Here is a 23,026-nt window from a genome sequence, read left to right on the forward strand (position 1 = left end):
TAAAATCAGACATTTTCTGAAAGATTTCATTCAAACCTCACTTAAAAGGTTTTCTAAATGTATGAATGGCCCTTTCAATGTGACCTGCTAAATACTTTGGACCATAACATTTTCTGTTTTTATTTCTTTTTTTTTTTTATCATAAAATTTTAAAAGTTAAGTTATCGGTTGGGTTTTAAGCTCTGTTTTAAAAATGTTTGCATTTTTGTTTTTTGGGTTTTTTTTTTTTTTATTCTATTATTCTGAACCTGCAATGTTTATTGTTTTTTATTTTAATTATTTTTGCAAACATCTGTTTTACAATCAGGTCAAAAATTGTTCACATGAATACTGTGTGTTTATTTATAAGTTTGTATTTTGTAAATGTGCTTGTAATAAAAAGGGAATTTCCTGATAGTTGTAAATATATTGCTAAAATGTTTTTCTTCTGTAAATAAATTGATGAACCATTCGCCTCTATTTATATGACTTTTTCACAGGTCGGTTCTCTAAAATGATAAAACTTTTCATCTGCTTTCAATTTTTTTTTGTTTTGTTTATTATTCAGGGACCATGTACAAAAACATACCCAGGGTAACGATTATAGCATTCTTGCTAATTTCTGTCTTTTATTTCTATCTAATTTCTAACTGCGGCAGGCAGAAAGAAAATTAAAAATCCAACACTTAAAAAAAAAAAGACTTGGTCACATAAAAACATAAATAAAACAAATGGAAATACATTAGTTTTTCTTTATTTTGTCTCTTGAAAAATCTAAAATTTCCACTTGTCTTCAGGTCAGCGGGGAACTTTTTCCCATGTGTTATAGCTTTGTAAAAACAACGTTAATGGTCCAAAAACAGTTTTTCATAATGGGATGGACCATTGTCAGCTAGATGAGGACTTTCTTTGTTCTGCCTGTTTGTTCAGAGGTCATTTACTTTCATATTTTAAGTATTAGGTGGCTACTATTAAGTCAGGTTAGATAACACCTCATACAATGTACGTTTTTGTTATTTTCCTTATGGTATATCTATAATTATGATTTTACCTAAGAAACTACATGAATCCTCATTTGAACTGGGTCTCAAAGTCTCCCCTTTTAACTTCATAGAGATCTGCATAAGTTTTATTTATTTTTTCAAAGTTTGACAGCAGTAACAGCGTCTCTCAGATCTGGTTATAATTGATAAATATTTTAAGATGAAGATTGTACTTCCCTCTAATGATTAGATGTAATTTGGGGTTTTTCCTCTATAATAGGATGCTTAAACCATCATGTTTATGATGTGAATGATGATCATTTGGACTCATAAGACACTGTTAGGAAATATTTGTTTATTGGTAAAGTCCCATTTAGCTTTGCTTTGCTGGGTTAGAGCAGGATTGCTAGTGAGGTGAAAAGGTACATTTCATAAGTAACTAATCTTTTATTCTTATTTCCGGTGGCTCAGTAAAAACAGTAGCACAACAGTGTTTCCTTAACCTATAGGTGTATGCCACCACTTCAGTTTCATCCTGTTGCTGGGACCAAATTAGGAAGTTGTAGTCTAGTGGTAACAGATGTAGGGTTGGTCCTGGAGAACCTGGGTTCAAGTCCCCGGGCTGGCGACTAAGCTAGCCCCTAAACCCCCAGCTTAGGATTGCAGTAAACCAATGTGAATGTTGATCCAAGTGTTTTATACTTACTATTTCATTTGTAATCAACAGATTGTGGATTTGGCTAACTGAAACCATCAGTACTTGAAAAAAATTTAAGTTGAACACTAATTTTGGTCATATTATTACAGATTTTTTATTAAGGCATAGGTATTTGGAATGTGAAGTCATATAGTTAAATATAAGGATTTAAGGTTTTAGGTTATTGTGAGTTGCTGCTGTGCCACCTTTTAAAGATATATGTGTTTTATCTATCTATCTATCTATCTATCTATCTATCTATCTATCTATCTATCTATCTATCTATCTATCTATCTATCTATCTATCTATCTATCTATCTATCTGTCTGTCTGTCTGTCAGTCTGTCTGTCTGTCTATAGTATTTAAGAGTTAGCTGGGAGGTCTGTTTTGTAACACAAACTAACACAAGGAACAATGAGTAGTGGGAGTAAGATGGAGTAGGAGTGCCTCTAATTTTCTTTTGACGTCTCATCAATGGTGATGCAGCCCATAAGGAAGTTGCTTTAGTTTTTATGGTGTGAATGACATGTTTAACCTTGTGGCTATGAAGGGTAATAAAAAAAGAATGCACACATACAGGCTTGTGCTAATGTGTGATGAATGGTAAGAAGTGTACCTGCAGTGTGTGTGTGTTAGATCTAGAGTTGCTCAGAGAGATGTGTAACCTTGAATGCTGCAGCTCTGCTCACTGGTGTCCTTTAAGTATTCTCACCACGGAGCTCTCCACCATAGTCAAGTTAGAGGAAGTAAGCAACAACACTTCCCGTACAAAGCAAAGTTGTATCAAAAAGAGCTAAATTTTTTAGAGCTTTATGGATACAAGACAAAGATCAGAAAAAAAAATCTATTAGGAAAATAGGAGTAGGAACACTGATTGGCAATGTGCATTTAATAAGTTCATTTGAGTCCTCAGAACATTACACTTGACTTTATTCTGCAGCATTTGTCACAAGTCAGCCAATGTGGTTGTGTTGGTCATTCTGGCAAACAAAAAATAACAAACAAAACAAACAAACAAACAAAAAAAAAAAAGAACAGAGCAGCAAAACAAACTGATATGCCAAATCTATACATCAGCTAATAAACAAAATATACAAATCTATTTACAACATATAGAAGTCAATAGAGCAAGAGAGGATAAGTAAGAAGAAATGCCTATAGAAGTACATAAATTTAAATAATGATGTACCAAACAAAATAGAATTTAAAAAGTAAGATAAAATGGCAAGTGGATAAAAGCAGCAGGTAAAGACTGTTGACTAAGCAGGCTCTTTCCTGTCTGCCATAGGTGACTTATAGAGCAGAGGGATGGAGTAAAGGGAAAATAAACAATATTTCAGCCGTATACGATTTATTGCCAAGAGGCATTGTTACAACAAAAGAATTAACAGATTTTTTTATGTAATTTTTGTACTAAGTGCATGTAGATGTTTTAAAGCAGCGTGTTTTATTTTGAAAAGTTTCCGGTCTCGTGCTGTACTTCACTCCATCTTAACGTTTTTATGTTAAACGGCTCTCCACATAATTCCATCAGAGGCGCTACATCACCGAAGCTCCAATCTATCTGTCCGCTGTTTCTCTGTGCGGCCGTGGAAATAACAAATTAATTTACTACCTGTTTTTTTTTTTGTTTTATTTTTGGTTAAAAAATGGCAAGCAGCTTCTCAAGAATCCTGTCCTCCAAAAGAAAAGTGGGGATCCTATCGTTGCTAGGGGGCTCCGTAACGGCTGGATTTCTGCTCCACCGGGAACATGTCAGCGCCGGATTGCCCGTGCGCAGGCGGTACCCCGCCAGGTAACGTTATCCCGATGGTCTGTGTGTCCTTTCTTAACACTTTCTGTGCAGTTTTTTATTAATAAATATGGAAACGGTTATTTTTATTTTATCGAAGGGAATGCCGTGTCATCCTTATTAATATCTAAAATAATTAATAATCTTGTTAATGTTACAGCGCTAATGAAGGTGGAGGGGTATGTGACATGAAAGAATAAACAAAGAAACGATATATCCTAGTTTCCAAAAGCCGAAAAGCTTAATGTCAAAGTCTAATTTTCATTTCATCGATGCTGTTTAAACAACACTGTTAGTAAAAAAAAATAAAAAAAATGTCCTCTTTAATGTCATATCAGCAATCTACACAGCGGAAGTATAATTAGCTGTTGGTCATACATTAACTGAATATCAAAACCCTGTTTATATCTCATAAAATATTTACCTATCATACAAAACTGTAGACACACATACCAACTTAAAGACTACAAAGCAGCACAGAATGACAAAAACTTTAGACAAAATCACCTAAATTTTTAGCAAACGACCACATAGTGATGCTAAAGTTATCAATATACCACAAGCAACAGCCACAATAAGACCATTGTGTCATAAACAGACCATAACCCAAGAAAACAACTAGAGCATAAAACATGGCAGAGCAGGTCATAAATCCAGTACCTTTTCTTGCATGCTAGTGATTTGAGAGCAGAGCTTTTTGTTTTTTGTTTTTTTTCTTTTTTTGTTGTTGTTTGTTTGTTTTATTTTTTTTAATTGACCACCGAAATTTAAGGCATAGTACAACTGGGAAACTGAAGTAAGCTAAGGACTTATTCTGCTCATTATAGTGACAGATAGTATAACAAAGAGTTGTGCATTCTGGCAAAATCAATAATGGGTATTTCTTAAAAACTCAAATGCAAAGATTTGATAGTTGTTTAATTGCTGAAACTATAATAATGGTATATCATGGTTTATACTGATGCATGGATACTGTATGGTGGCATTAAAAGATGAGAGAGAGAGGAAGGATGCGTACGTGCCCCAGAACATGCCACCATGTACTATAAAACAGCACTACTATATGCTGATTAGTAAAACATTATCTGCTGCACAGATAAAACCCTGCCCAGTGTAATATAACTCTTACACACCAGTCACAGTAAAGAAGCACTTGCAGTGACATAATCATATGTCTTTATACAGAAATATTCTAGATATCTACTTGCTAAACTTAAAAAAACTATACATTTTTTATATTGGTTTAGACTTGTGCATGTTTATTTTTTAACACTGATTTAATGTTGGTTAAAAAAAAACCTGTAGGAAGTGCATAGACATTTGATTGACTGGATCAGTCTGCATGAAAATTCACAGCATTGAGACAAATGTGCCCTACAATTATCAGCTTGCAAACTTTAATACACAATATTCACACATTATTGGAGGATATTAATTGTGACAAAACGTATGAAGCTGCAAACCCACATTTTTTTGCTTTAGCCATCGTTTTTTCTTGGTGCTAAATATTTTTAAAGGGTCTCATACGTTTAACATAGGCTGCAACATTTTTAAATCTCATATCTCATTTTCTCTGATCGCTATTGGTTTATCTAATCAAGTTTCTTAAGATAAGAAAATACGATAATATACATAGTTTAAACATTGGATCTGACTAGCTATTTATTATCAGTCTTCAAAGGGAAATTTCCTTCATTGATTAACAAGCAAAGGGAGTCTGACATAGTAAAAGAGACTTTTAACTGGTCCACTAAATGGAACGATCTTTACAGTTCTTTTGAAATAAATTCACTGCGTTCTTCCATCTTTGTAGTTTTACAACCTGTTATTAAAATGGATATATTTTGGATTGGCATCCAATACTTTCAGTGAAGCAAGTGGGTAATTTAAAATGAGTAGTGTGTGCATAACACTGTATGTTCAGCCCTCCTTGCTTTGAAGCTCTAAATTAAGTTTATGTGCAGTCATCAAAATGAACATAATTTGTACATTTATATTTACTTGTGTGTAACCTATGAATTGCAGGATCTTAGTGTGTATACACCTGTTGTTAAGGGTTGCTGACTCTTCAACCCTAGTAAGGAATGACTTGCCCAATCAAAGCCAGAGGGCTCTTTAAACAGGTTAGGGCCTACATTTTTTAGAAATATGGATTAGAAATGGGCTCTAAAAAATAATGTGAAATTATTTTAATAACCTGACAAAGCAAACCACTGCAAAACAGAGCAAATATGGAACCACAAAAAACTCCGTAAGAAAAGGCAGACCACCTTACCAACCAGGCAAGGAGAGCATTATTCAGAGAGGGAATAACAAAACCAAAGGTAACCCCTAACGAGCTGCAAAGCTTCACAGCAAAGATTGGAGTGTCTGCACATGGTATCACATTAGGCTGAATACTACACAAATCTGGGTGTTATACTAGATTGCTTAAAGAAAACAATAAGGAAGCATGTCTGGAGTTGGGCAAATGGCATCCGAGAAATTCTTAATTATAAAACAAGTTACTCTGTTCAGATGAGACTAAAATTGAACTTTTTGGCCATCAAAAAAATGAGAAAAAAATTATCCAGATAATATATATCATGGAGTAAAGCATGGAGGCAGCAGTATCCTGCTATGGGGCTGTTTTTCATCCATAGGACCTGAAAAATTAGCCAGGATTAAGGGAATAATGTCTGATTCTAATATAGGCACATTGTTGAGAAAAAAACTGTTTCAGTCTATTAGAGATTTGAGAGATAGAACAAAGGTTCCACAATTCAGCATGACAACGAGCCCTAGTGCTATCAAGTAGTTTAAGGGCATACATGTAAATGTCTTAGGCAAGTTCAGTCCTCGAGAGCTGCAGTCCTGTATGTTTTACTGGTTTCCCTGTTTCAACACATCTGATTCAAATGAATGAGTCACTGAGCAGAACTTGATAAGTTGTTGGATCCATTTAATTTGAATCAGCTGTGAGCAGGGAAACATCTCAAACCTGCAGGACTATGACTCTCAAAGACCGAACTTGCCTACCTCTGGTCTAGTTAAAGCTCAGACCTCAGTCACCTCAGTTTGTGGCGTGACATTAAAATTGTGGCCATATGTGCCAACTTCAGAGAGCTTATTCTATTCTATTCTATTCTATTCTATTCTATTCTATTCTATTCTATTATACAGCCATTTAGACGCTTTAATCCAAAGCGACTTACATTTGAGAGTAAGAACAACACAAGCAAGAATTCAAACAAGATGGGACATCATAATTAAGTGGTGGTCAGACTGCTGTGAGTCCAGTTGGACCCAGGTGCTGTCATGTAGTGCTAGAGGCAGTGCATATAATTTACCTTGTAGCTTACCAAATAAAGTTACTGTCGTGATTGTCACAAAGATAATTCTGTAAAACAATGATTTTGGTAAAGGGAATACTCACTGGGGAAGCAATTTCCCCACTGAGGGACTAATGAAGGTTTTCTTATTCTTACTCATACAGCTCAAAATATTTTTTTTTCTTTTCCTTGCTTGTTCACAGATATGTAGCACTTTGAATTTGTCAGGTGAATTGCGTTGGTCAATTAATACAAATCCCTCACAAATCCAGTTTAGTTGTAGGTTTCAAGGCAACAAGTTAGGATAAAATGCCAAATGGGGTTTAATACATTTGCAAAGCACTGTACTGTATGTAGACTATTTTCATATCCTGACAAGTAATTCTTTGTGAAGATGCAAAGGGTAAGTGTAAATTTAATATGGCCTTTGCCTGATCTTTAATTTTTTTTTATTTTATGTAGTCTTTATTTAACCAGCAATTGCCTTGAGACTGCTGTTTATTTTTTGTAGAAAATCTGGTCAAGCAGACATGCTATAGCAGTCATCATATAAAACACAGCATGTAATAAAGCAGTTAAATAAACTATATAAAAAACATTTTTAAAAATAAAAAACATAAAATGAACAGACTGAAAGAAACAGGAACATGGGGACTGGTTAGTCTGGTTAGGCTGTTTTTGCAGTTGTTGCCTTTGTAAGGCCAAACACAAAGTTTGTATATTGTGTATTTATAAAGAAGGTTGTTTGGATAAAATCTAGTCTAAAGTTTTTTCTTTTAAACCTTACTGAAATCCTAAACAGTAATTTGAAGACAGAGATCAACAGTCTTTAATCTTGGGTTTTTATAGTTTGTTTGCATTGTTTTACTAAAATGACACATTGTTCTGTATTCTCTGTCATGGAGTAAATGATTAACTCTTATAGCATCTCATGGAGTTTTTGACAGTGGCTGAACACAGTACTAAAGCTGTGCTGCTTTTTACTTTTGGAGGAGAATTTTTAATCTACGAGCCTTACATTCCTATTCTTCATCAGTCAATAGGCTTATTGGCACTGTTTGCAACAGGGTGTACTGTTGGCTGAAGTTCACAGGTCTTAACTTTGTTTAGGTTTATGCCTGCTGTGTGAAAAGCTCCTTCAGAAAGGTTCTCAGTACCATAGTTACCCAGTGACCACACTTAAAAAAGAAGACTGTCAAAAATCAGTTTTGCTTGATTATATCTCCCATTTGTATTTGTGCAGTGCGGAGTTCCCTGACCTACGCAAACACAACAACTGCATGGCCAGTAACCTGACACCTGCTATCTATGCCAAGCTGTGTGATAAGGCCACTCCCAATGGTTTTACATTGGACCAGGCCATCCAGACGGGCGTGGACAACCCTGGGCACCCTTTCATCAAGACCGTTGGGTTGGTGGCAGGAGACGAGGAGTCTTATGAGGTCAGATACATCGTACCTTATCAAGCCCCTCACTGATTGGTGGGAAGAGAGGACATTCTTGGGTTGAGTTGTGCCTCAGAGGTTCTTCAGTGATTAAGGCGGGTTTGCAGGGTTTTCCTTTGAGTCCACTACTGTCTTTAGTGGACAGTATTGCTTTTGAACATCACACTGTAATATAATACCTTAAACAACTTCACTACTTGAATTGTGGGTTAATTAAAGTTAATTAAGTTACGGTTACAATGGTCTTTGTAAACATTTTAACTATGGCTTCACCCTAATGAATCTTTTTTGCAACCTGTACTGAATTAAACAGTTCTTCTTTAAAGGAAGTGTTCAATTATTAAAGAGGTAGGGTTTTAAGCTAGGACACCTCTAAAGGGATATCTCAGTATCTAAGTCTGTCTTATTTGCCTAGTTAATTTGGACACCACAGAAATATCGTGTACTGTACTTCTGTTAGAAGTCAGTATGTCTTTTTTAATCTGATGTTAACTGTGGGTCATGATAAAAAAAAGTTCTAGATGCAGGTCACATCTCTAACCAAAAAAGTCACCACTATTTCCTGCTGTTGACCTATAGAAATTTCATTTTTATTAGTCATAGGGGAGTGGTAATACTACTTTGTCAAGTTGCACTATGTTAGACAAGTTTGCAGAGTGCAGTTAGGCAATATCCTCTGTTGCATAATGTATGCAGTATAAATGAATTTAAAGCAATAAATACAAATAGATTAACAAACAAATAAATTAAAACTGTGCCTCCAATTTAAACTCACATTTGAATGATCATCGGGGCCTGCTAAATGGCAACTTAATGGCTTAACAGTCCCTTCAGATCATGTATGTAAACACAAAAGACCACCTCCACATTGATCAGGACAGAATTTAGAGGATTAGTTAATAACATAATGATAACTAGTGATTAAAAACTATTGATTTTATAGTATGTCTTGATAGGGGGTGACACATTTTAATAGGACTCTATTGGATCCAGAGATGTTTTGGAGCCAGCACTTAACCGCCCTCAGTGAGATTGCAGTGCATTGACTTCATGCTGTATTGCTTGGCAGAAAGGGAAGGAAGACAAATATTTTACATTTTCTAGTTTTCTATTTCATTCATTCATTTATTTATTTATTTATTTAGCATTTATATTTCTGTGATCAGCAGTTTTATTGATGATTATCAGTTTGATTTAAATGAACATGCAGAATATCAGGGATACCCTTTATTCCAATCCAAGTGAATGTCCTTGTCCACAGCTTACTTCCTGCACTTAATCCATGCAAGTAAAGAGAAAATGAATAGGTTTTTCACTTTGACATATTCTTTATGATATTTAGCCTAATTCATTGAAGTCGTGTCATTTGTATTAATTACAGTGGCAGTAATTACTGCAATCGCCTTGAGGAAACTATTGAAGTTAAAGGAGAATGCCTATATGGAGGACTGAAAAAATAAACCATGTGTGTTGTATTTATTTTGTAACAAACATCTAAAGCCCTTATAATTCTTTAATGTTGGGCTGTTTTTTTAGGTATTTGCAGACCTGATGGATCCTGTCATCAAAGAGAGGCATAATGGCTATGACCCCTGCATCATGAAGCACCCCACTGACCTGGATGCCAGTAAGGTACTGCAAGTCTCACAGAGCCAGCTCTGTCTCTACAGCACTACATCCCCAGATGAGAATGGTTTAACTGCACATATTTTTGTTTCTGGTATAGGTGGGGACAGTGGTTTGGCTTGTTTGCATTTCTTAAACAAATTCCGGTTGGAAAATTGGAAATCAGATTTGGTTTGAAAACATCTGAGATTTTAATATTAGGCCATATAGCCCAACCCATGTATATAGGAGAACTGGTATTCTGTTGCTTGAGGAAATTCTGACAGTGACAACTCACAGCAATCCAAGAGCACTGTTACGACCCAATTCAGGGGTATGAAAGGCGCAACAAAAGAAGAGTACTGTGGACAGATGTTAATAAAAAGAAGCTATTAAATTTTATTGTTACAAGCGGAAGTGGGGAATTAGCAAATGGTGGTAACAGATAAATGCTGGGGTTAGTGGAGCTGCCCAAATCAAAAACACAATATAACCACTATGGGTATCTCAAAGTCAGCCAGTTGAAAACAAAACCAGGAATGATCAAATAACTGAACGAAAACTGGCCTACTAATCTAAGATTACAAAAGGTGAAGCAGCTCCAATAGCTATGCTTATGTAAACACTCTTTATACAATTACAATTACAAACTAAACTAGCCCAGCACATTCTAACTTTAACAATTCTAAACTACATAAAAAGTACAACTTCAACTGTGACAAAACAACTTAAAGAGAAGCCAAAAGAGCTGTTACTTGTTATCAAAACCAGAAAAGAAAGCAAGACTGCCAATAAACCAAACAAAAAATTAAACCAATCAGCTCTAACGCTGTGGGAAAAAATGCTAATCTGTTTAATCAAAATACCACTAGCCAAGCATATGAACAAAGTCACCACGAGTCCAAACAAGCCAAGGGCAAACTGTCTGACTACAGAAGCATTTTGAAAAGCAAAATGCAGAAACACTGAATAAATATTTCCATACATATTTTTGTTTCAGATCCAGTCAGGCCATTTTGATGACCGTTACGTGCTGTCATCCAGGGTGAGGACAGGACGCAGTATCCGGGGGCTGAGCTTGCCTCCTGCCTGCACTCGGGCAGAGCGCAGGGAAGTGGAAAGGGTGGTTGTGGACGCCCTTTCTGGTCTAAAGGCTGACCTAGAGGGAAAATACTACAGTCTTACCCAAATGACAGAGCAGGAGCAGCAACAACTCATCGATGTGAGCGATTGCACATAATTCTCTTTCTGTTAGTCATGTTTCCAGACATTCATTCCACAGAAATTTCAGAAATTGCATCATCTGTTATGAAAGTTCTTTGAGGGAGTGTTTTAAAATACATTACAGATTGCCATGCAATTATTTAGCATAGTAGTTTGGAAGACTCCTGGTTATATACAGCAGATTTAAACATGCTCTGTGTGGGAATACGAATTGCCAGCAAGACTTAGTACAGGAAAGAAAAGCAAGAGGAATACAGTTTTATCACATGTGATCAGATATGGTTGCATTGTGACAGCAGTGGCATTTTCCTCCTATTCACAATGAGACAGATTGTCCAGATTGTATTATTCTTGAAGTCATACCCCTCATACCCTGCTGTGTTTGTATGCAAGTAGTGTGCAACTTAATACCTGTAATATTAGAGAGAAAAATTGGCTTAAGGGTTATGTTAAGAATTCTAGTTTATGTAACATGCTTAAAACAAAAGTATAAGTGTAAAAAGTTGTGCATATTTAGTCTACTCTCATGTTTTGATCACACTGATTTTCACCCAGCTAACAAATAATGTCCAGTCCAATTTGAGTGTAAAACATCTTTTGTTTTTCTTTTGTATATTTTTTCAGGACCACTTTTTGTTTGACAAGCCTGTTTCACCCCTGCTGACCTGTGCCGGTATGGCTCGTGACTGGCCAGATGCTCGTGGTATTTGGTAAGCTGGTATAAAAATGTTTAGGCCAGTAGACAAAATATGTTAAGGATGTTATTTGTGCAATACTAGGGTTTTTTCCTTCAGAGAAATCTTTGGGGTCCCCATGAGGTTCTAGACGGCACCAAAGGAAAATATCCCAATAATAATAATAATAATAATAATAATAATAATAATAATAGAAATTGAACTTTTATCTTCAAGTAAAGTGTTTTTTATAACAATTTGAACTTCTGAACAAACATAAATGCGACTTGTGGCAAGTACACAGACTTTAGCTTGTAGCAAGTTTCCTATTATAAAGCTAGAATGAATGGAGTCTAGCTTTACCATCCAGAGTCAGTCTGTATGGGAATCTCTTGATGGTTTTAATAATGGTTTTCTCACTTTAAATTAGCATTTTGTTATTTTTACAGTCAAAAAGAAGATGTTTAATGGCAGAAATATGGCAAAAGAAGATGTTTAATGGAAAGTATCTATTATTTGTGCAATAATTCTGCCTGTTAGGTGAAACGTATTAGACATTAGATGACAGCTCTTGGGGGTGTTCCACGAAAGTCACTTTAGAAATAGGGAACACTGGAAAAGGTCAGACTCAAACTAGTGCCATCTCCTGCTTAAGCCTCAAATTGTTCCACAAACACAGCTCAGCCTATTTTAACTCAGACTGATTCAAGACAGACTTGCATAGTCTCACTTAGTGCAGCATCCAGGGTATCCATCAAGCCTAGATGAGTGAAAAAATGAAAAGTTGATGAAATGAAGGGCACAAAAGGCAAAATCAGAACGCTGTTATTCTCATGAGCGGATCAAAAAATGCTGACACATTTTTGTACAAAGAATGCAGACATATTTTCATCAAAAACAGGCAAAGTTGCAGCTATTGACAGAACCAGAGAGATGACATGACAGAAAAAACTGAAAGACCAAATGCATTGGTTGTGTAAGTGATCCATGATCAGGTATTTTATTGTGTGGTGTTCATGTGTGGGAGTGGCGACCTAGTGGTTAGAGGTTCTTTTTCATCTGGGGGACTTCGGTTCAAATTAACGGGCTGGCATCAAGGGGAATGGAGCTGCAATCAATATGAGTTAAATGCAAAAAGAAAAAATTCTCAAGTGGGATTAGTAAAAATACATATAATTATTCTGTGTTTTTTTAATGTCCATAAAGTTGTAGTTCTTCATAAAGCAGTAATGGTTAATGCAATTGGATTTATTTCTCAAATATAGATATCTGCACTTGTATATAATGTTTGACTTTTGCAATATTAAGATTTTTAGTTATTTTCAAAAACAATCTAAGGACTTATTCGATTTTAACAGATTTTAATAATTTTTTATGCAATGATGTAAATAGTGTGAGTGTAAAATTCATCTGGTGGAACGCCCTTCTGAGAGTCCTGTTTCAACCTCTTGGATATTTTTTGAGACAAGACTTTAATAAGCTTGACAGTTAGCCTGATGTACAGTACACTTGTTCATAAGCGCTAGTTACCATGGTAACTCAGCTGGGACTCATTTAAGCCATGATGATGGAACCAATCTCTCATTTTGATAAACCAGACCTATTGTAGTAATTGAGACTTTCCCTTAATCTTGCTTCATGGAATATGGCCATAAAACAGGATCACAGCTGACTGCTGGGAGACGGCAACAATTTTCACTGGCTTTTTATCAGTTTTCATTTTGAAATGTACTTAATAGCATTTTTAATAAAAAGGTTGCAAAACAGCTGTAGCATGTATATGTAAAGATATATTAAATCCCCCCATTTCTGGAAAGTAGCACAATATTACACATACAGTTATGTGTCTGCAATCTTCTGTTTGCTCAAGATTAGGTTATTTTTACACAGTTTTATCTATTAAATTTGATATTTAAGTGATCAAGTCATAAAGTTTTATTTATCTTCAATTTAAAGATTTTTTAACAAAGAACTTTTAGTATTTTAGCACCAGTTACATGATTTTACTGTTCCTGAGCTGTCAGAGAAGTGCATTAGCGATGTGGACAATCCTCCGCATTGAGTTTCAGCATGTACCCAGGAATAACCCAATTCAGTGTGTCAACCAGCCAAAATCATTCACCAGCGTCCTTTGTTGCTTTCTCTGCCAGACCATCCTCTGTTCCCCTTAATAATTCACCTTCACTTTAACCACCGTCATCTCTTATTACAGGTGTACTGGCAGCTTTCTCATTCACTGGCTCTCACTTTCACTACCCTTACATTCTGCTCTGCTTGTCCTCATTTTTATCTCTTCCGTGTTACATCCTTTTTTGTCTTTGCCTTTTTCAGTATAAATCAGGTGTTCTGTACTAAGACCTTAAAAATATCTGCAATATTTTTTCGTTTTACTGTGTTCAACAAACATTTAATGTATGAGAAAAGGTTAGAGTATGAGAAACCTATATGTGTGAGAATTTGATTAGTCAAGTTACCTGTGTATTTTCCTGAGCTGAGGTGTGGTAATTCTGACCTAGTTATAGTGCTATTCATTGGGATTCACCCTCTTGAGATGTCAGTGTCACTGTACCAAAGGTTTTTAATATTCTTCATTCTGGATCACAATATTGGACCCAAAGAAATACAGATGTGTAAAATTATCACCTAAATTCCCAAGAAAAAAATATCAAACTCTTCAATAATCATATTTCAGTAGAATCATAAGATGGATAGATTCAACTTATTGTCACTGTATATCACATGTACATTCACATACATAAGATTTTCAATCAAGAGTTTATCTGATTAAAAAGGTCTGATTCCTGTAAAGTATGTCAGTAATCTGTAAAAGCCCTTGACAAATGATGAATAATCTATAGCAGAAACAAGCAGTACCACATACCAGAAAACAAAGAGTTAGAGAATAAAAGGAATATCAACTCTGTCTTTAGCTTTATTGGGAACGGCATCAGAATGATATGATATGATATGATATGATGAACTGCACAGGACAGTCCTCTCACTTTCAAGCATCAGAACTGTATCTCAACTTCCCTTTGTGCAGGCACAACAATGAGAAGACATTCTTGATTTGGATCAATGAGGAGGATCACACCAGGGTCATCTCTATGGAGAAGGGAGGCAACATGAAGAGAGTTTTTGAGAGGTTCTGCAGAGGCCTCAAGGAGGTAAGACTGTTTTTTTATCTGAATGAATCATTAAAGATTGTTTAAGATGTTTTAAATCATGGGAAGAGGGGATTAACTAAATGCATGTATAACCTGGAGTGTAAGGAGTTACAGACAACCAACATAATGTGCAGTCTAATATTGGCTGTGTGTGGATTTAATAAAGATAATGGATCTGGTAATAGTGACTGTTGGCCTGCTGCATTTAGATGGGTTTATAGATTGAATGAGCCAAAAGAAAAAGGGGCATTAAGGCAGTCTGAAAGCACTCATATAAAGAATGCTTGCTAATGCAGAAACTGCTTACACAAGTCTCTGTACAACCTCAAAATTTAGAGTCTGTGGAAAGATGTACAAAACACTAAACATGACCGTATAAACATAACTTATTTATCTAAGAGTCCAAGTTTACCATTAGTGAAGGACCAAAGGAGAAACTATCCAGCATCTGATTGCACTGTTGTGCACTAGAGGTAATTTAATAGTCCTGCAAGGAAACAGCTGCCCCCATACTTAGGCCATAGTCAGCCACAAATAGAAATGAAAGTAAAATATTGCTTAGTGCTCAGTGTAATTGATCTTTTCCTTTTCAGGTGGAGCGTCTGATCCAGGAGAAAGGCTGGGAGTTTATGTGGAACGAGAGGCTTGGTTATATCCTCACCTGCCCCTCCAACCTGGGCACAGGTCTCAGGGCTGGAGTCCATGTCAAACTACCCTTGATGGGCAAGGTAAACCAAAAAACTGAACAGAACAAATAAAAGTGCTATTATCTCAGTCTGTGTCATGAAGTATTTTCTGCAAGCAGCGGTCAGTTTTCTTACTTCATGTTGTATCATGAAGTCTGTAAGTCTGTATCTTACATACAAAAATCAAAAGTTGAGCATAACAAGGTACAACAAAAATAATCTTTAGGCTTTGTTGGTTACAAATGGCTTTTTACAGTTAAACAGGAAATCAACAACTGGTGTATATGTAAAAAAAATTCCTATGGAGACAACTGTACATTCATTTGGCCATTGCCTGAAAGTAAAAATACACTAATTTAAGAGTAAATAACCCAGATTGAAGAAGATATGTAATTTCTTTTACAGTGTTCATTTTGGTGGTGAACACAGCTGCAGGTACCTGCCATAAATTCACATTCACTAAAGCAGTCTTAATAAAAATACCTCTCCCCTACTTCACAGGATCCCCGCTTCAGTAAGATCTTGGAGAACCTGCGACTGCAGAAGCGAGGGACAGGTGGAGTGGACACTGCAGCAGTGGGCGGCGTGTTTGACATCTCCAACCTGGATCGTCTGGGACAGTCCGAGGTAAGTGATCCTAGGCAGAGATTTACAGATATGAAAGTTTAGTGAAATTCCCACCTAATAGCATTTGAGCAACATTTTCGCTTGTCAAACTGTTTGACTAGAGACGTGTTTCAACGATCAGTGTATAACTGCAGCTGTGGTGAATCCGTGGTAAAACATTGGCAAAATATAATGTTGGATTGTTTGTTTGTTTTCATTATTTTGCCAACTAATAACCAAACTCTACAATCATTTTTTAATAATAATAATAATAATAATAATAATAATAAAAAAGATGTCTTTATTTTGCACTTAACACCTGTGCCTTAATTAAAATAAGAAGGCGTTGCAATAACTATATTAATATATTATATATTATACATTATACTCTGTGTAGTTTTACTTTATTTTTATTTTATTTGTACTTTATTTCATCTTATTTACTATGCATTGTATTTAGTCTTATTTATTATGATTATTGCAATTATTCTATTTTATTCTGTTTTGAACTTACTGGAGGGCCTTATAATTTCATTGTACTAGTTGTAATGACAAATAAAGTTCTATTCAGTTTTATTACAGGATCAGAATGGAATACAGTCCACTAGAATATATTAAAACAGGACATTTAAAACTAACAACATAGAGCATTTGATCACAGGGAGTAACAGAGTTAAAACAGATGAGTCTTGAGGTTTGGGGGAAGTGAAATTTTTAAATGGACCAGAGCATTTGAATGCTCTGCCCCCCATGGTAATGAGGCAAGCAGAGGGGACAGTGAGACCTATGGAAGAAGAAGATCTGAGAAATCTGAGTAGGTATGGAAAAGTGGAGGAGGGGTGAGGGATAGCCTTGTAGGTAAATTGTAGTATTTTAAAGTAAATGTGGTATGTGTAGGGGAAGCCAGTGGAGCTGCTGCAAGACAGTGATGGGTAGATGGGGTTCTGGTGATGATGTCTGCTGATGAATTCTGTACCAGATGAAGTTTATGGAGGATTTTCTGTAGGAAACCAAACAGAAGGGAGTTGCAGTAGAGAAGTGACAAGACTGTGAAAGGGAGGCGGTGTGAAGTGTGAGGGAGGGATGTAGACGGTTAATGTTGCAAAGATATAAAGATGAAAGTAAGCTGACCTGATTATGTTATTAATGTAGATGTGAAGGAGAGCATGCTATGAAGGATGACACCCAGACTCTTGACCTGAAGGGAGGGAGAGATGGCAGAATTATTACTGTACGCACCATCTGCGTAGTTTCAGGAAGTGATGCAGAAGTAACGTTGTGGTCCTATAGCAGAAATGGACATAGAATTTTTTACATGGACAGTTTAGCTTTAAAGCTCTGCAAGATGTTCGGAGGAAGGTGTCTGTCTGTCTTTTCGGCTGCACATTTTACCAGCTGCAGTTTGTAATCTGGAGAATATGATTTTATTTTTGAGGCCATTTTGTTTATGTTCAGTCTGTCTCAGTTGTCCTTAAGTCAATGTTTCAGTTAGTTTTTTCAGTGGTACAGGAACCACATATACTGTGGTTATCGCAAGCCTAGAGCATCCTCTCTCGGCTGTTGATTTTAATGTTTACACCTTGGTTCATGTCATTCAGTATGAATTTACATTTAAAGGGGTAGTGCACCCAAAATGTGTTTTTTTTAGGTGTAAACAACATAGTATTACTTAATTGTGTTGAAAACCACCTATACTGTTGTTAAAATTTGTCATTTTTTAATTTCTTTAAAAACTGGATTTTGTGGGTCAAAAATGACTCAGAAACTTTATTTTTTACCTGCTGATCCTCATCTGGCGACAGACAGCAAGCTCAAATCGTAGCTGTGGCATCTTGCAGCTGCTCTTCCGGCAGCTGCCACAACCTGCTGCAAGTCGCTACAGCTTGCCAGAGCAGTTGCTACTGGCCAGCATAACAGCACCAACGGCTCAGACTGATACGATTCAGGACCACCTTGTTCTTCCACCACTGTGCTGTGTAGCTGAGGGGATTCTGTAGGGAAAAGCCTTCCACCTCAAAGACTGCCATGTGGTGTAGGTGCTTAGTGAATCTGTATCTTTCCATCTTGCTAATGGCTGGTGAGCTGCTATCTGTCATTCAATAATTTCTGCCTGTGTATTTATGATCCGCCCACTCTCCGCACCCTGATTACTCCCACACCTCGCATCCCAACCCTTGCAGATTCGGGCATTTTTCAACATTTAGCAGTGGGTGAAGTTACGCAAAAAGTAGGGGTGTGGTTACACTTTTGAAAAATGTTAAATGATATATATAAGTCGCACCTGTCTATAAGTGGCAGGACCTGCCAAACTATGAAAAAAAGTTCGACTCATAGTCCGGAAAATACGGTAAATGCTTAGGATCAACCCTTTATTTAAGAAAAACTTAGTAAATGCAGTTTGTTTCATCTTCATCACTGAGTAATACTTGACATGATGTGTTTGGCTTGGATGTGGCCTGTAGTCTTGACCTTCGCTTAGAGGACACAACAAGGGTTTGGTTGTCACATACATCTCTCAATGCACTTGGACTTCATCACGTCATCACCCCAGGTACTTCATCAGTGAAGTACCTGGGGTCATAGTGTGTTCTGGGTCTTTTAACTTCACACTTACTCACCTTGGCAACCCAATCAAGAGCAAACAATTCCAAGCCTATGTCCAAGAGGCATTAGCCTGTTGCATGACTCTATGGACCCACAGGCATCTTTAGGCTTTCTCTGTAGCCTTTGAGGCTCCACTGATGTCTGGTTTGAGGCTTTCAGCCATGTGCCGTTCCCAGGAGACCCACTTTAGCTTTTGCTTGGGATGTTTTCCTGCTCAGATGATTGCTGTTTGGCATTTTAATGGTCGTTGGTGCTTGCGCTGGTCAGTGGCACTGCAGATGGACACAGCAACCACCTTATGTGGTGATAACGCCTTCACTAAGTGCCTTGGGGCAGCTCCAGTGTACCTTTTACTTTTAATTTTGTTGTTGCAACGAAAATTAATTTCTATTCAAGGTAAATGCTGGTATTTCTACCTGTGGGTAGAACAGGTTAGATGGGCTGAGTAGGACTGAATGAGAAATTTAATACAGTAAAGTTCAGCCTTCCACAACTTGGACCATGATATCTTTCTGTCCATTGCTTGTGTTCATCTCGTCCATGCTCCCTGCTGCCTTAGTCCCAGCATCTGGCTTGTGCGCTACTCATTGACAGCTCTCACCTTCTTTTTGATCAGATCCAGCCTTTGCTTGCCTTTTAGATTGCTGTAGCTTGTTTTGCAATCCTGCATGGCCTGTGGCCACAGAACCCCCTCACTCCGTGACAAAATCTTGACTCAGCCCGGTCCACAGCCTCCACTTTCTTGCGGTCCTCATTTCCGTGCCAACCTGAGAAAGTCTTAGACCTCTGAATTCCTTGTACTGGAGCGTCTCACTTGTTTGGCTAACTTTGAACTCTTCACTGAGGATGTTGATGGGCAGTGTCAAATTATTTGTGTTGCCTTAGAGGGAGATGTTCCTCAGGTTTTTGGCCAACCCTAACCACCTTCAGAGATAGCTGCTAACCTAATTTGGCTTAACTAATTTTCCTGGTAGGACCAGATTTGTCTGTAACTTGGTTAATGCTGTGTTACTGCTCAGTTAGGAGTTCAGGCTCCTTGTGTTTATGTTTTGTTCTCTGTAATGTTTATCATTATGCAGTGAGGGATTGGCTCAGCATTGTTATTGTTTTGTAACTACAGCCACTGACAGTGGTCCTGACTTTTATAAAAATTGGTGAGCTTAAATTCTTTCAAGACATTTAAATGTTTTCTGCTTTGAACAATATTTCCATGTTAACATTTACATGATTACATTCTTCCCTGTCTGAAATCGCTCATATCCTGTGAAAGCACTTATATGATTAATTTTAATAATTGAACTGCTAGACTTTGCACGAACATCATTTAGAAGAAGCTTGAATGTCCAAGTGAGATGAAAGGATCACAGTTTAGAAATATTGTATGCTCTTTAAATCCCTGATTAATTTTCATGTGCAGGAAAGATAACGACACTGTGGATAACACTGATGTATCCCTCCCTCAGGTCCAGCTGGTGCAGACAGTGATAGATGGCGTCAACTATCTAATTGAGTGCGAGAAGAGACTGGAGAAAGGCCAGGACATCAAGGTGCCCCCACCTCTCAAGCAGTTTAAGTAGACACTGATCCCTCATCCCTGCACACAGACCTCTGGGCACACACATATGCACAAACACCCTTCTATGTGCCCATAGATATTACAAATATCTATGTCCTTGCCTCATTCGCAACTACTATTACTACTATCCTACCTATCTAATCACCCCTCCCTCCCCCACAATATACTTTATAATTTAATGGATATATGTCATTCATAGCTATCTGGCTAAACCTAATTAGAGTCCCAGAACTCGGCTGTATTAAGACCAAAGCACTATATCAAACTGAGCTCCGATTCTAGTCTTGCTTTAAATGGCAACGGTGATTTTTAAGGTTGCAGAAATTGTGGGGCTGTCTTTGCATGGCCAACCAGTATCGGTGGCTCTGCCCTTAAACCACACTCCTTATGTACTTCTACTCTGCCGAGTCCCTTCTTACAGCATGTCCCTCACCCCACCCCACACTCCTGCGTGTTGATTGCCTATTATGTTCCTGTGTAGTCCCTCCGTATGTGCTATACTCTCCATCGTGGATTGTGTGTACAGTGTCTTTTTACCATTTTGAGTGGATTTGAATGTAGATTTACTGACTGCAGACTGAAGAGATGTGTTCTCCATAGGATTTGTATGTATGATGACATACTGGTGATATTAAAATGTATTAACACACTGGCCGGGTTGGGTTCTGCACTGTAAGCTCCTGGAGCAATATCATTTTAGCTGAATGTCGCATTGTAATGTATTTTATTAAAGAGACCATCTTTTTAACAGTACCTCCTCCTCTGTCTGCCTCTTATTTAATGATGTTACTTATTTAGTTTCAGCATGAGCTCGGTGAAATTCTTCTGTGTCAAAGAGGATTTTTTTTCACAAATAAGAAGTTAACCATGGCAACTAAGCTTTCAGGTCATGATTAAGATCAGCATAGTTGTATAATGTCAGGTGACATTGTTTAGACTTAGCCATAAAAACAGTTTTTTGCTTTAAAGGCTGGTAGATGGGTTTGTATTTTCAAGTGGACACAAGACCTGAAAATCTGGAAAATAGAATGTTTTTATTTCAAAATGTTTTGATCCTTTTCTCTGCTAATTACTGCCGAGTGATTCTATAGAACTCAGTTTAAAGGCAAAGCTTGCAATAGACAATAATTACATGTACTCAAATGAAATTCCCATTTTAATTTATTATTTTTATTATACCAGTCTATACATCAGGGGTTTCCAAAATCGGGACTCAAGGGCCTTCAGATTTAGGATGTTTCTTGCTGCAGCACACCTGAACCAGAATGATGGGTCACCGTCCTTGGGCAGTATTTGATGAGAAGCTGTTGAGGAGAGCCATTAAATTTGAATCAAGTGTGTTGAATCAGGGAGACGTCTAAAACCTGCAGGACTGCAGCCCTTGAGGAACGGAGCTGGACATCCATACTATACATTTTTTTCTTGTCAGCAAATCCTAATAATAGAAAAATAAAAATAATTTGATGCTACTACAAACAGTTCTATTAGACTACTAGGAAATATAGTCTGTCTCTAAATTTTACCATCTTTATTTTCTCCTGTTTAACAACTATTTAAACAACTTACTGTTTTGCTGGTTTCTGTGTTTTCATTTTGTATAATGTTCTGTAGTTTCAATACCACACTCTCTCATGCTACCATAAATATCCATTGGCTCACAAGAACCTTGGCTTTAAATAATCTGCACCCCAGTCTGAGTAAAAATTAATACATCTAGCTTATTTAAGGAACCTTTTTTAATGAGCTTATTTCACTGAATCAGATTTATTTTTCTCATAAACCCCCAAAAATTGTAGATTAAAGACCAAAGTTCTGCTTAAAGCTCCACAATGACCTGCTTTATACTCAGTTGAATTACATGCAGTATGGTGCAAAACAGCTAAATGTGTTAGATGAATTTGTACTGCTGTGAGCACATAGGCTTGAATGTGAGCCTTTATTTGAAAAGCTTGAAGACATCAGCGTTTTCTCTGCAGTGCAGGAAGTCTGTAACAACTGCTTTGTCCCATTGTGAATGAATGGATATTTTCTGTTGTGATGAAACAGGCGACAGTTTTTTTTCCAGTGTTTTGGTCTGGCAGCTGACAGAATAACAAGGCATTCTGTGTTGTGAGGAGACACAGCTGAGATGTCAAGTGTAGGTGTTGTGTGGCATGAGAAATCTGTTTCTCTCTCTTAGAGGATTTGGAGGAAAGGCTCTAATGTCCTAAATACACAGATTTCCTCCTCCCTCCGTGTAGTCAAAGCGTGTCAGTAGCATAATGCTGCGGACGTCTCCTCTCTTCTTCTCCTCCTTGTTCCAAATATGGCTGAGGAGCAGAAGGGTTGTCATGGCAACCACTTCATAAAGGCAACGAGGCTCCGGTGGGGGAGCAAAGGAGTTTAACCGGTACAAAAAAATGCAGATCTCTTCAACACTGATGAGTGTTGCACATACATAGTGCATGTTTTGAAATGACAACGCTTATACTGCATAGCTTTAGTATTAGTTATTTATGGTGGATACCGTCAATTCATGCCCAGATGACTAAACCTAGGTAGATGCTCTAAAATTATTTCTGTCCATTTACTGAATTCCAATTCAGTGGTTTACAGTAAACAGCAGCAGGTCTGAAAGAAAGGCAGCGTGGGTCTAAAGGACTAGGACACAGCTCACCGATCATCTGTGGATCTGCC

General features: G+C 37.1%; 1 protein-coding gene across 1 annotated transcript; it reads left to right on the plus strand.

The window, feature by feature from the left end:
• The first annotated feature begins 3,168 nt into the window (after positions 1–3,168).
• ckmt1 (creatine kinase, mitochondrial 1) lies at positions 3,169–21,103 on the plus strand. The gene is made up of 9 exons (XM_041997903.1): positions 3,169–3,455; positions 8,007–8,205; positions 9,745–9,840; positions 10,814–11,035; positions 11,662–11,747; positions 14,755–14,878; positions 15,472–15,606; positions 16,066–16,191; positions 20,238–21,103. Exons 1-9 carry the CDS (start codon positions 3,310–3,312, stop codon positions 20,349–20,351), a joined length of 1,248 nt encoding a protein of 415 aa, XP_041853837.1. The 5' UTR covers positions 3,169–3,309; the 3' UTR covers positions 20,352–21,103.
• Positions 21,104–23,026: the final 1,923 nt, after the last annotated feature.

The sequence above is a fragment of the Melanotaenia boesemani genome, chromosome 10 (genome assembly GCF_017639745.1).
Source record: "Melanotaenia boesemani isolate fMelBoe1 chromosome 10, fMelBoe1.pri, whole genome shotgun sequence".
NCBI classification, from domain to species: Eukaryota; Metazoa; Chordata; class Actinopteri; order Atheriniformes; family Melanotaeniidae; genus Melanotaenia; species Melanotaenia boesemani.